The sequence below is a fragment of the Seriola dumerili genome, unplaced genomic scaffold, assembly GCF_002260705.1.
Source record: "Seriola dumerili isolate Sdu_G_001 unplaced genomic scaffold, Sdu_1.0 BDQW01000024.1, whole genome shotgun sequence".
In the NCBI taxonomy this organism is placed as follows: Eukaryota; Metazoa; Chordata; class Actinopteri; order Carangiformes; family Carangidae; genus Seriola; species Seriola dumerili.
Genome location: NW_019174279.1, coordinates 766,240 through 779,010, shown reverse-complemented (window position 1 = coordinate 779,010; position 12,771 = coordinate 766,240). Strand labels below are relative to the sequence as shown.

The 12,771-nt window shown below is 39.9% G+C and overlaps 2 protein-coding genes across 2 annotated transcripts; one reads left to right on the top strand and one right to left on the bottom strand.

Moving 5' to 3' along the window:
* Positions 1-103: 103 nt before the first annotated feature.
* On the bottom strand, positions 104-4,775 carry LOC111234316 (peroxisomal N(1)-acetyl-spermine/spermidine oxidase-like). Its single transcript, XM_022762329.1, has 10 exons — positions 4,262-4,775; positions 3,921-4,097; positions 3,598-3,728; positions 3,288-3,475; positions 2,759-2,940; positions 2,282-2,451; positions 1,709-1,794; positions 1,466-1,578; positions 423-577; positions 104-291 (listed from the first exon to the last, which is right to left on the bottom strand). Exons 1-10 carry the CDS (start codon positions 4,407-4,409, stop codon positions 166-168), a joined length of 1,476 nt encoding a protein of 491 aa, XP_022618050.1. The 5' UTR covers positions 4,410-4,775; the 3' UTR covers positions 104-165.
* Positions 4,776-7,025: 2,250 nt separating this feature from the next.
* Positions 7,026-9,696, top strand: LOC111234196 (GTPase IMAP family member 4-like). Its single transcript, XM_022762162.1, has 3 exons — positions 7,026-7,167; positions 8,606-9,351; positions 9,652-9,696. Exons 1-3 carry the CDS (start codon positions 7,152-7,154, stop codon positions 9,694-9,696), a joined length of 807 nt encoding a protein of 268 aa, XP_022617883.1. The 5' UTR covers positions 7,026-7,151.
* Positions 9,697-12,771: the final 3,075 nt, after the last annotated feature.

Genomic DNA, 12,771 nt, shown 5'->3' with positions numbered 1-12,771 from the left:
CACAGGTGGCTGCAGTATTCCCTGAGACCTACAAACAGTCTTTTCTGTGTGAAGTTGGTGGAGTTCCCCTTTAAAATCCATTGGATGAGAAGTTTCTACTCAATTAACTTGGAAAAAAATGGTTTATGCATCTAGTGTGGTCGTCTTTTACAAAATTTGATCTGATTATATACATGGACTGATGGAGGAGTAGTGACAGATGAGCCGATCAGCTTCTCTCCACCCGCTGAGGGAAGCTCCATGGACGGTGGAGTAGTAGTAGGGATGAGTAGCCTCTCCAGCAAACAACACCTGCAGGGGTTGAGACACACCCAACCAGTTAGAACTGAGATACATTTCAGGCAGGGTCATATTCTGTCATTTGATGTATATGTAATTTTCTTGCAAATGTGTTTATGTGTGAAAAAAACCTGTCTGTGCACCTGTGACTGTGATCCCTTTGAAGGCAGAGGTTCCATTATGTTTTCTATGTCCTGTGCTGAACATCCTATTGCTGGGTGACTGTAAGATCCACATGTCCAGGGGTCATGAAACCAATGGGAGCAGACAATTCTCTTCGGTGTGATGGTAGAGTTTCCTAAACACACACAGTTACAGTATGCTGATGGGGACCATCCTCAAATGATCAAGGCTCAGAAACATTTTTAGAAAACATGAAAATCTCAAACAGTGCTAACATTAAAAAGAATAGATTTATCCAGTGATACATCTAGTAGTATGCTAATCAAGCCAGCTAAGCAACAGCAAGCTAAAAATTTCATTATTTAGTGAAACCTGTTCTCTATGCATATGTCAATAAAGCTTTGGATCTTGGATCTTGGATCTTGGATCTTGAATCTTGAATCGAGCACACCACTTGTTATTGACTATCTCTATTCTCAATTCAAATGTGCATCACCTTATGGAACATCTACTACAAAAACAAAATGCCCCTACACGTTCTGGATAACATACTGGCTCCTATACAATCAGTTTCATCTGTTTAAAAATGCTATGGATTAAAAACACTACATTACATGAATTACAGGAGAATCTTATTTTCCTCATGTCCTAACACCCTTCTTGTGACTGACACATCAAGATTAAAGAAATATTATACAGTAATTGATACCTCTTAAATCAAAGCCCATACATTTTCAATAAGGCTGTGTGTGTGAACAATCTACAGTTTGGCCAGCAGCTGGCAGCACAGCCATGTTGTTTCCTAGATCAAAAGGGTTATCCTGTGTACAGTTACCACTTTCAGACATCTCGGACTCGGCCCTGCCAGGCTGAGCTGTGTTAGCTTTTGACATGTGAATACCACTTGTGTCAATTATAACTTGGCATTTTGTATTGATCTAAAATATCTGACTGAGTTAGAAAGATATTAAGGTAATAATTATACACCAAGGTAATGCAAGGACAACTATCCATTTTCATCCATGGTAGCGATCAGGAAGCAGCTAGAGGCTCACAGACTCACCTGTGAATGTATGGACGAGCTCCGTGATGGACTCTCTGACCTCCTGCTCAGTAAGCGTCTCCATGTACTCTGCCTCATGTCCAGCAATCCAGCCACAGAGAACATAGCTATACCTGAGAGTTTAATCAAAATTAGTGAGAGGACTCACATGGCTGCATTGCTCTCTTAATCTATGAATTTCTGTGGAAACTTTACAGAGGGAAAAATTAGCTCCTGTGACTCTTCATGTGTTTAATATGTTACCGTTCAGAAGGTTTGAGCACAGTGAATGTTGCCATCTTCCTAATCCAGGATTTGCTTATGTCTGACACCTGGTCCGAAAAGTCCTCCTGAAGACACAAAGGGTGTGAAACAAGCACTTCATGTGTGTGGATTTGGAAAATAAGCAAGACAACATTTTTACTGCTACATTAACAATGAAATATTATCAGAGGAAGTGATTCATGCAGTAGCATGTATTTTGATGAGGAGAAAGGAGCTCTACCTGATTCTAAATAGTATAAGGTGTAAAGGCCCATCCATAATGTAAAAATGGTTCATATATAACACATCTTTTCCCAGCAGGTGAGTGCAGGAAGTCAGTGTAAAGTTAAGTTTATTAGGATCATACAGGTAGGTTATTTTGGGGTTTTAAAACAATCAAAACTTCTTATTGTGCTGCTGCAGAAATCCTTTAAATCTGAGGCCTGATATTTAAAGAAGCCAAGCTGCAAACGAACATAGAACACTGAGACATAGTCTGTCATGCCAAGAAACATTTAGATACTGGCTCTGTGCATGCTAATCTACTCTGTGGTTCATGGTTGCACTACAGACCTCGTCTTTCCGCAGCAGGTAGATGACCTCACAGTTGGCATCCCACCACGGTGATTCAAACTCTACATATATTTTGTTGCATGTTCCAAATCCTAGTTTGTGGATGGAGTGCAGCTTGTGTGCCGGGAGAGGAGGACAGAACAGGGTTGAATGGTGCTTCTTAAGGTAACCTACCAGAAGAGAAAAAAAAAAGAAGTTTATGCTTACATACTATATAATAGGGGTGGGTGATATGAAAATACACATCTTTGCAAACAAACCATTTCCACTGAGGTAACTCCTTCTTTTATATCTGGTCATTGCAGGTGAAGTAGGACTGATTGTTATTACTGGTTATTTCATTCATTTACAATTTCTTAACTGAACCAGGAAATTTATTATATCGCAGTGTATAGCGACTCCTCAACTACTCATTTACAATCATTCTGTTTCATGCACTGAGATGAACAACAGTACAATATGTAAGCAGAAGGCTACCTAGAGGTACTGTGACAATAACATGATCAGCAGTGATCCTCTCCCCGTCATCACACTCAACCGTCACCGTGTTTACTCCGCTGCCTGTGTTGTTCCAGTGGACACAGCGCACAGGATGATTGTAGGTCACTAAACCACCGGGGAGCTCTGACATCAATTTTTTGATCAGACCTTCATAGCCACTGCAACAAAAAGGTATAAATAAAAGTTACTTTACACATGCATATCACTCGAATGGTCTAAGATATAAATCATTAATACTGTGTCTCAGCATCCTGTGGAGGATCAGTTCATGGGGAAATTGCTTCCTGGTATCACTGTCTGTCAGTTGACTTATCAATTAATCATTTCAGCTCTACTTATTTATAGGGCATGCTACCACCTGATTGGGCGATGCGTGCATTGACCTTTCTCAGGGTGCCGCAGAGGAGCCACATCAGAATAAACCAATAGCAAAGAGGGCTGAGCACGTAGGATCCTTCATTTAATTTCACATATGTTTATACTCTGAAGATGTTGGAGCAAAAACCTTGGGAATGTGCAGTCCAGTCCACTTAGACTCTTGTACATACAAAATCCCCCCAGGTCTATCTCATCCATGCTGTGAGTCGCACTGGCACAGCACTCCACCTTCAGCATGGTGCTGATCGCACACAGCAGAAGCTCCCTGGTGGTTTCCTCCTTATCTCTCCATCTCTCTGCTGCTCGCTGTCGTGCCTGCATATAGTACACCCACACAGAGCACCACATGCAAACAAACAGTTTATTATCCTCAGTTGTTTATCCTCAAGAACATCTCAAATCTTAGCACCAGGAAAATAATTTGAAAGTCAATGTACCTCTGATCGTAAGAAATGCCCTATGCTGGCCCACTGTGTTTCTTCTTGATTCTTAAATTGTGAAGTATCATCCACAAGCTCATAAAACAACTCCAGAGCAGGATTCACGTGTTCAGCACTCAGCCTCTCACCTGCACATCATCCACAATATATAAAATATTAATAAAAATAACAATCTATGCACATGCACAGAGTAATAAATAGTCACACCACTGGACATCATATAGGCTAATCCACACATAACCAGATGTGAGAGTAGTGACGTAGGAAATATGATGTGTTAAAACAGACTGGTGACATGTTGTATTTCTACATCTGGTGACCTGAACTGCTGAACCAGTTGGGCACCCAGGGAGGACGTTCATCAACATCCATGGCCTGGTTCTCCGGGGTGAGGGCCTCTGGATCCAGGAGACCATAGTCACGAGCCAAACAAAACACTGGGTTCCCCTCTGATGGGCCATGGATATAACTTGCACCTATCTCTGTAGTGTTATTACCTGCAGAGGAAAACAGGTCTGTGTGTAAATTCAGTCCTGGGTGAGGGGTGGGGGTGGGGTTAACTCACATTCAGATATCTCTTAAATGTAATAATAGTATTATGGTTTGATACTTATGATCGTGGTCCCTCGCATTTTTGGCATCTTGGGCTTTCCACACTTACCCAATCTTCCAGTCTTTATTCTTCCTCCACTTCTTGCAGTCGCCTCCAGTATCCGCACATTTTGAAACCCAGCTTTAACGAGCCTGCGTGCCGCTGCTATACCTGATATCCCGCATCCTACTATAACTATCTTTGTGTCCGAACTCATACTCGGTTCTCATAAAAAAACTAATACTGACGTAGACTACAACCTATAAAATAATATAAAATATTATTAATCTTTTTTCATGTACAATCTCTGTCTCCAACTCATCTGAAGTTCAACAAGACTTACATGACATGATAAAGACAAAGTATTTGGACTGATTTTGATTGATTTTAGCCCATGCATACCGTGACTTTACTGCACCTGTGTCACATGTTTGGCTTCACCTTTAGCTCAAACAAGCGCAGGTGATGAAGGGTCACTTTAGCCACAGCCGGATGGTTGCTAGAAGAAAAAAAAAACGCTAAGACTTGTTCTCATGTCAAGCTATGTAGCTGCCAGTACCAGCTGTTGTGTAGGTTGGTAAACAGTCCGCCATCGCTGACGTTACAGTAGACAGCTGATAGGGCTACTCAGAGGGGGTGCACGCCTGAGGAAGTCAACCAGACGTTTTCATGGACAAGGTCCCCCCTTAACAGAGTTTTATTCCGGGACTGCCTTTATAATTCTGTTAGGGAAATATATTCAAATATCAAGAAGAGCCTGTGATTTCAGCGTATTAACTGTTGTGCTTTTGTTTTTGCTTCCCTAGGTTGACTTTGAAACAGAAAATAACCTTTCAATTATTTATAACTCTTTGTTATTCTTATAAGGTGTTTCTTATATCGACACTTACGTTACAATTCTATACATTGTACAGAATTTAGAGAAAGCAACTAATCTTTTCTCACAAACTTAGATTAATATATAAACTTTATTCATATTTCATTTTTCAAATAGAAACTGCTTTATTATGTTCTGTTTATAGCACCACAGCTCATATCAAACAAATGACGGTTGATGCACATTCTTTAGGGGAGGCAGGGAGGAGTGGTTGTGCGGTATTTCTTACAGTTTGAAAGAACGCCACCCTTTTCCTGTAAATGATGGAGGGAGGGGTGAGCAGTTTTATTCATGAAAGGCTGATACAGATGCTCAAGTTTCACACTACCACATGCAGCTACACAAATAAATCTGAGCTTACAGAGCAGAACATGTGACGAACAAAAAGTGGTAGACTAAATGAAATGAATTTGGAAAAACAGGGTGAAAAGAAATAGAAAAGTTTACCAACACACAGGATCCTTTGAAACTATTTTGCTGGTGTATGGAGGATACATCCTTACTTATTTGTATATAAAGGAATTAATTAATATAATAATTAATTAATTGAGACATGTTTAGCTAATTCTTTACTTGGTTTTTTAATTTTTGGCTGGACCGCAACAGCTGGGCCAGCCCTATTATTGCGACTGACTGACTGAATAATAGAGTTAAGTGATCTTAGCTCCACCATGGTCAGTCTAATGCCATGTGACTAAGTTCCCCAATTGGCTGTGGTTCTTTTAAAACGAAGAGGCACACACAGTTTCTATTAGGGTGGCATTTACAGCCTCCAGTGTTGCCAACTTTTTTTTTTTTTTTATTCAAAAAAGCACCTAGTGACAAATCTGTCGACTTTGCTCTGTTGGCAGAAAGGTGTGTAAAAGACCAGTCTGGTAAAACTAGCACTTATGGCCTTAACCTTTTTAAAGCAGTGTGTAAGTCTGTGTACTTGAGCTGGTACCTATCAAAGACACAACTGCTAAGTGTGGTTTCTTATTGTAATTGTCATATTTGTGCTGCTTTCTTGGTCTCTTGTCTGTTGTGCAGCAGTTTCAATAAAGTGCTGCCATTTACTGTAGAGAGAGGAAAAGAAGGTTTCATGTTTACAGTTAAAACAGGAATTTCCTGAAAATAAATTCAGCCTGTAAGTGTTTGCACACACGGTCAGTCACAGGATGCCATAGCCCACTGTTTATCTCCAGCCTCAAGTGTGCAACTGCTCCACTATCATCTGCAGTTGCTGTGGTAACCATGGTTAGCAAGCCTCTTATGTGAGTGGAGGAAGGTATTCAGTACCAGTCTGGATACTGTACCAGACAGTTAAGTACTTTTTGCTTGATCCTGCTGACAAACAAACATGGATGAAAACAGAACCTCCTTGGTGGAGGTAATAAAAGTGAATCAGTATTGAGAAGATTCAGAAGATTTAATTTAGCCAAATGAAACAGATAAGTTTCACATATAACAGGGACATATACAAAGCCATTATCATGTCTTCATGTCATTAGCTTTTTATGACATTAAAGATTTCCAACCCCAGTTCATGTAGGGTGTTTTAGAAAAGGCTCAAGCTTTAAATATACTCTGTGTTCAGCCACACTTTTCCAAACACAATAACTCAAGAACTTTATATGATAGTACCTCAATATTGAGGTCTTCCTACTAGAGTAAATTAACTCATTATGTATTGAACACAGCAATTAGCATTTTATTGAGATAAATTGATTTTCTTTATAAACTGCTCCTTAAAGCTTCTCTAACAAACCTGAAGTGTTATGTGACAAAATATTTTTAATGCAACATCTTGATAAACTGGGGTATGACAAAGCACCTCTTGTTGACTTTGATGCATCATGTGGTTTGAATACACCCCATTCATACATCACTTATTTAAAAAAAACCAGAACAACCTGCTTAAGTTTTAGATTCACTTTCATTGTGAGACCACTGCAGCTTTTTGAGAGCGTGGTTTGGTACAAATAGGGCCATAGAGAAAGCAGTTGTGGCAGACACACTGAACTCTTCAACGCTTCGACTTTTCAACTCCTCTCTTCAGCTGCAGTATCTTCTCTGCTGGACGGCAACTTTGACAACCCAAACATGGCCAACAACTTAGGTGAGTCAAGTTACTGTATTTATATTTTAAAGTACCATTATTTTATGGTGGGATAACAGTGATCACTGCTGAATCTAATTGTATGTAATGTACTGCTGTAGATCATATAGACCAATACTTCTGTAGACATATACAACTGCAAAGAACTGCATATTTATAATTTTTTATTTTTGTATTTCATAATCTGATTTTATTCAGTTAGAAAATCATGTGTCAAAGTTAAATCTTTTCTATGTTGTAGAAGTAGTCATTGTAGTTTTCTTTATTCAGTCATCACACATAATACAGTAAATATAAACAATATAGACAGAAAAAACAAAAACAAAAAAAGGAAGTCAACTGTCTATGTATTAAGTAGTGACTTAACAGGCTCACGCTCAAGCAGAATGCTTATATATGCCTGCCTATATTCTTATCAATTAAGCTCCCCACTTCCCACACTTCCAAACTGTTAGGGAAACTCTTATCGTAGGTGGTGAAGAAAGAGCTCTGGAGTCCAGGATGTCTTATGCTGAGAATGTTTATTCAGGATTCATCAATACAGGCTTCTGTGCATGATGTCACCTCAATTCTGAAGCAGAAACCCCTAAGAATAGTCATTATACACTTAGAGAAAATACTTAAGAAAGCCTTCACTCCATAATTGGTCAAATATCTAGAAGAAGAGGGAGAAGAGGGATGTATGAATACACTATTGGTTCATTAACCATAAACAAGGAAACATGACTATATACGCCCAAGTGCTGATTCTCAGAACACCCAGCCACTTGTTACTGACCATCCATGGTTTTCTGTTATCAATCGTGGCACCAACAGTATCAGCAAACCCAAAGCTGTGTCTGGAGGAGCTGCCTAAACATCTCAAGGCTTGTAAGATTTAGTTACACAGAGAACTAGGGCCTCACACTGACCTTTTACCCTGAGTCATTCATTAGGTGGACAAGAGAAAATGCCCTCACAAAAACAATAAGTTATATAGGGTATAAGTATAAATGAGCAGTAAATTACAAGGCCTTAGAATTTAATATATCCCTAGCTTTATACTTAATTGCTATTGATTTAGATATTTTTTCTTTAATTGATTCACTATATTGTTTCTATACTAGTTTATGATCAATCACAACCCCAAGGAATTAAGTCTCAAAGACTCAAAAAATGCCCAAATTACAAATCATAGCATTACAAATATAATTAATGTAAAATTTGGAAGGTTTTGGATCAATTACCGATCCTAGGGGTACTCCACAGGTGACCTTCCTCAATGCAGACTCAGTATCCATAATTTACACACATTGCTGTCTTCTAAGTAGCTTTTCAGGGAAATGTAAGCTGTACCTCTTCTTGTAAATACCCCGTTCCCCTGCACAACCCCTTTAAGTAAAAAGTATGTACAACCTGCTATATATTGTTATTCAGTGTCACTTATTTCTTTACACAGGATCTAGCAGAACAAATGATGAGGAGCTGAGGATTGTGATGGTGGGGAAAACAGGGAGCGGGAAGAGTGCCACTGGAAACACCATTCTGGGACGAGAGTGCTTCGAATCAAAGTGCAGTGCTAAATCTATGACCGTAGACTGCTCTAAGGGCACAGCTACGGTAGATAGACAAAAGGTTGCTGTCATCGACACCCCAGGCCTGTTTGACACCAGGTTTGACCAGATACAAACAGCCAAACAAATTGGTAAATGCATCTCCTTCGCTGCTCCTGGACCCCATGTCTTCCTGGTGGTCATCAAGGTGGGCAGATTCACATCGGAGGAAAAGGAGTCCGTGCAGAACATTCAGAAAATGTTTGGCAAGGATGCAGATCGATACAGCATGGTTCTCTTTACTGCTGGTGACTCTCTGGACAACAGTATTGAGGAGTTCTTGAATGATTGCGAAGAGCTTAAGGGGCTTGTGGCCAAATGTAATGGCCAGTACCATGTCTTCAACAATAAGGTTAAGGATCGCTCTCAGGTCAGTGAGCTATTCCAGAAGATCAGAAATATTGCCGAGAAGAATGGGGGAAGCCACTACACCAACGACATGTTCCAAGAGGCAGAGAGGGTAATCGAAGAGGATAAAAAACGCATCCTGAAAGAGAAAGAAGAGCAAATGCGCAAAGAACAAGAGGAAATGGAGAGGAAAATGAAAGAAAAATATGAGGAGGCGATGAAGAAAATTAACAAACAACTCCAGGCTGAGAGAGAGATAGAGAGGAGAGAGAGAGAGGAGGAGAGGAAGAGGGAGAAGCAGGAGATGAATGAGGAGAGAAGAAAGGAGAGGGAGGAGAGAGAAGCAGAGAGAGAGAGAGAGAGAGAGGCGAAAGAACGGGAATTTGAAAAAATGAAGAATGATTTAAAAGCAAAACATGACAATGAACTTCGAAATGAAAAAGAGAGATTAAAGGATTCTTATATAAGTGGGGCCAGGATTCAAGCTGAAAAACTCAATCCATTTAAAGTGCTTGATCCCTGTTCAATCTTGTGATCAATTCAGCAAGATCAACTTCCGTTTGCTGATACCCTCAGTGCGGTTCCATAAATCGGCCTGTTATATGTCAAGTCAAATAAGAAATTATACTAGACAATTTTAAACCCTTTTCATAACTTCTAAATTTAACTCTTGCAAAAATGACGCTGTACTCTATTGTATTTTGGATAATATCCTTTAGAAACTGTTTGTTCCTAAATGTGTGTATCTCTGATTAGTTACACTGTTTCTTTCTTGTTGTTTTTTCATAATAAAAATATTAATGTAGAATTTACATTCATCAGGGAACCAGACACCTGACTCCAAATGAACACCAATGTGACTGGATATGTGGACATGTATTTGTGAAGTTTACTGCTGCTGTAACTAAAAATGAAATAATTGGGGAAAAAAATCAACTGGTGTCTACAAGATTCAGCTGATTGAACTTAAAATCTGATAATCAAAGTGAATCAACTATTCTGCTCGGCTCTAATAAACCTACTGCCAGTGCTTTGCCAGACTCCTTGTGTATTTTGCCTTTTGATTCATGTTTTGAATTCACTCTGTTTAAGAGGGACAGGCCCAGTTTGCAGCATATTCACAAGGCATTTCATCACAACATCACAGAGCCACTATCACAGAGTCACAAATGGCATACTCTTAAATCCTCATACACATACCCATACTGAGTCAGCAACACACATACCAACTCACACACATGCCCATCCCCAAGGCTGGCCAGACCAGCTGGACATCCTAATTAATTGTTAAGTGTATTACTTGTTTAATAACTTAATGGCCTGTTCTGGTTATGGTGAATAGAGGGGCATCATATTGATAGATGGCAACAGTTTAAATGGAGAGGCAAGGCAGTGCCTCTTGCTCTATCTAAATACAACAAAATCATTTCTGATGAAGAATTCTAGCCCATCAAATATTTTGGGTTAATGCTGTCATGATGATCAGCCATACACCAGCCATACAGAAGAACATCAATCACTGAAGACTGAGTACAAGCCGAATAGATTGGTGTGATAGGCTTACATTTTATTATATCAGGGTAAAATTATCTTCCCTGTGACTATCCCTGCCTATTACACCCACGGTCCCATGTATGCGCTCCATGTAGTGACACAGACATCTGCTGGTGATTTACTGGTACTACTGACAATCAATGACGATCCTTACGAACTGCTATCATCTGCCCTCTGATGGAGTTACCCCTGGCATTTCTCAGAACCAGCACAAGATGGCGACCTTTCTCAAGGGCCTTATAGATTTGTTTTGAACATTGTGCTCTGATGGAAAGATGGTCTCCACTTGCATTGAACAGAATCACGTAGGTCCTCTCTTTGCCTGAACAAAATGACACTGGTCCACTGTTAAATGGTATGGAGCAATGCTCACACTGATGCATGGATGTATATATTGCCAGAAAAAGACATCATCATTGTGAGTAGTTATTTGTTAAGTGTTTGATGATCTCTTGTAAATATGTTATAGGTAATAGGTAATATATAGGTTTAACTGCTTCTCATCCTCTTCATCACTGGTGCTGGAGTCTGATGATGATCCCAGTATGTTGTCAAGTAACAAATGTTGCGCCCTTGGCATGCGTTACTGGGCTGTCTTGTGCTGTGCTGCGGGCTTCATTTTCACTTACACTGGGCCGTCTCGCTTCCTTTTTGGCACCAAATGCCATGGTTTGTACTGTTGGACCTTGAATGCTTCGTCAGCAGGCAAGAACTTAAGTTTTCTAAATCTGCGCTCTAGAGCAGCAGCAATTAAGACTGTGTTTGGGGATTCAGGTTGAAACACAGATAGTCATGGTATGACCTTACTGGTGCAGTCTCAAAACTTGAACCCTATAAGGACTTTTAAGACTTTGCACAAGCTGTGGAAGTGCACAGAGGGTAACATATTGTTGCCTACTCAGAAACACCGTAGCTCTTTCAAATGGCTCAGATAAGCAAGTTTTCCTATCGGAGTCACTGCTGAGTCAGACAGTGCAGCAGTCACTGGCCAGCTGTGTTCCAGCAGCCTGGATAATGTGATAAGTGCTGTTGCATTGAGTATTTACGCCTTGCACCAGCATGTGTTAAAGTCTGCCTATTTGCTGCTGCTTATCCTTTAGCTTGGTGAATGCCAGATCACTCTTCTTAAAATGTTCGACAAAGCATCCTGCAGCAGCCACACATCTGGAGATAGCTTTGTGGTTCTTTAGAGCACTTTGCACAACCAAGGTCAGGGTTTGACCTGCACATCATGCTGATGTCCATCCATGCTTTTCTGCCAACATCCTCACCAATACTATGACATTAACACCAAAGAACTGATTTTCTCTGGTGGAACTTCAAATTTGTCGATATCACCCTCAAGCCACTCGGCAATATTTGCAGCCACGTGTCTCTCTTCAAGAGGCATTGTTGAAAATGAACTGCTTTACCGAAAAGATTTAATCAGTCATTACCAAACTTTGCATGTGTCATCATAAAGACAGTACAAAGCGAGCAACAATGGCTTTATATCGTGGACAGATATGAGATGTGTTTACATTGCTTGGAGCCTTGACAATTCAACACTTTGAGTGGGTAAATTCGGTAAATCAGATCAAGGATGTTCCATAGAGTTGTGGGTTAACCTCACTTCAATATGTGGCAGAGGTCCACAGTTCAAATCCCAATATAGGCTTGGCCTTCTGAACGATATCATGAGTGAGATCACCACAGCAAGCTTTTATTTTAGAAAGAAGATTTTTTCAAATACTGGCAATTAACTTAGTTGTTGGTCCCTCATCCCATATGAATCCAATGACTGACCAGGGACATTTAACCCAAGTACCAGGACTGTAAAATGTTATTGTTGTTATTATTTAGCCTGTGTGTCAAAATCTCCAGGACCTTGAGTATGTGTTCAAACATGCTGTGGCACATGCCTTCTCAAATAGGTCAGAGGTAAGCTGTTAGTTGAGGATTGAAACCCTGCCTCTGCCTTACTGTTCTTGGACTGACTCTGTCTCATTATTTCAGCTTGGAATCATGAAAATTTGATTTCATTTTGTTAAGAAACAAATATCCAAATATTTATTATTATTATTAATTATCTGACTCAACTGACTGTAGGTCTGTGTTTAAGGTCAAGGTA

Coding starts and splice junctions, on each gene's coding strand:
- LOC111234316 (XM_022762329.1), bottom strand. CDS start 4,409: ATGAGTTCGGACACAAAGATAGTTATAGTAGGATGCGGGATATCAGGT. Junction 2,452..2,758: donor TATTGTCACAGTACCTCTAG/GTAGCCTTCTGC, acceptor CTCTTCTGGTAG/GTTACCTTAAGAAGCACCAT. Junction 578..1,465: donor GCTCGTCCATACATTCACAG/GTGAGTCTGTGA, acceptor GTGTGTGTTTAG/GAAACTCTACCATCACACCG.
- LOC111234196 (XM_022762162.1), top strand. Junction 9,352..9,651: donor AAATTAACAAACAACTCCAG/GCTGAGAGAGAG, acceptor TGATCAATTCAG/CAAGATCAACTTCCGTTTGC.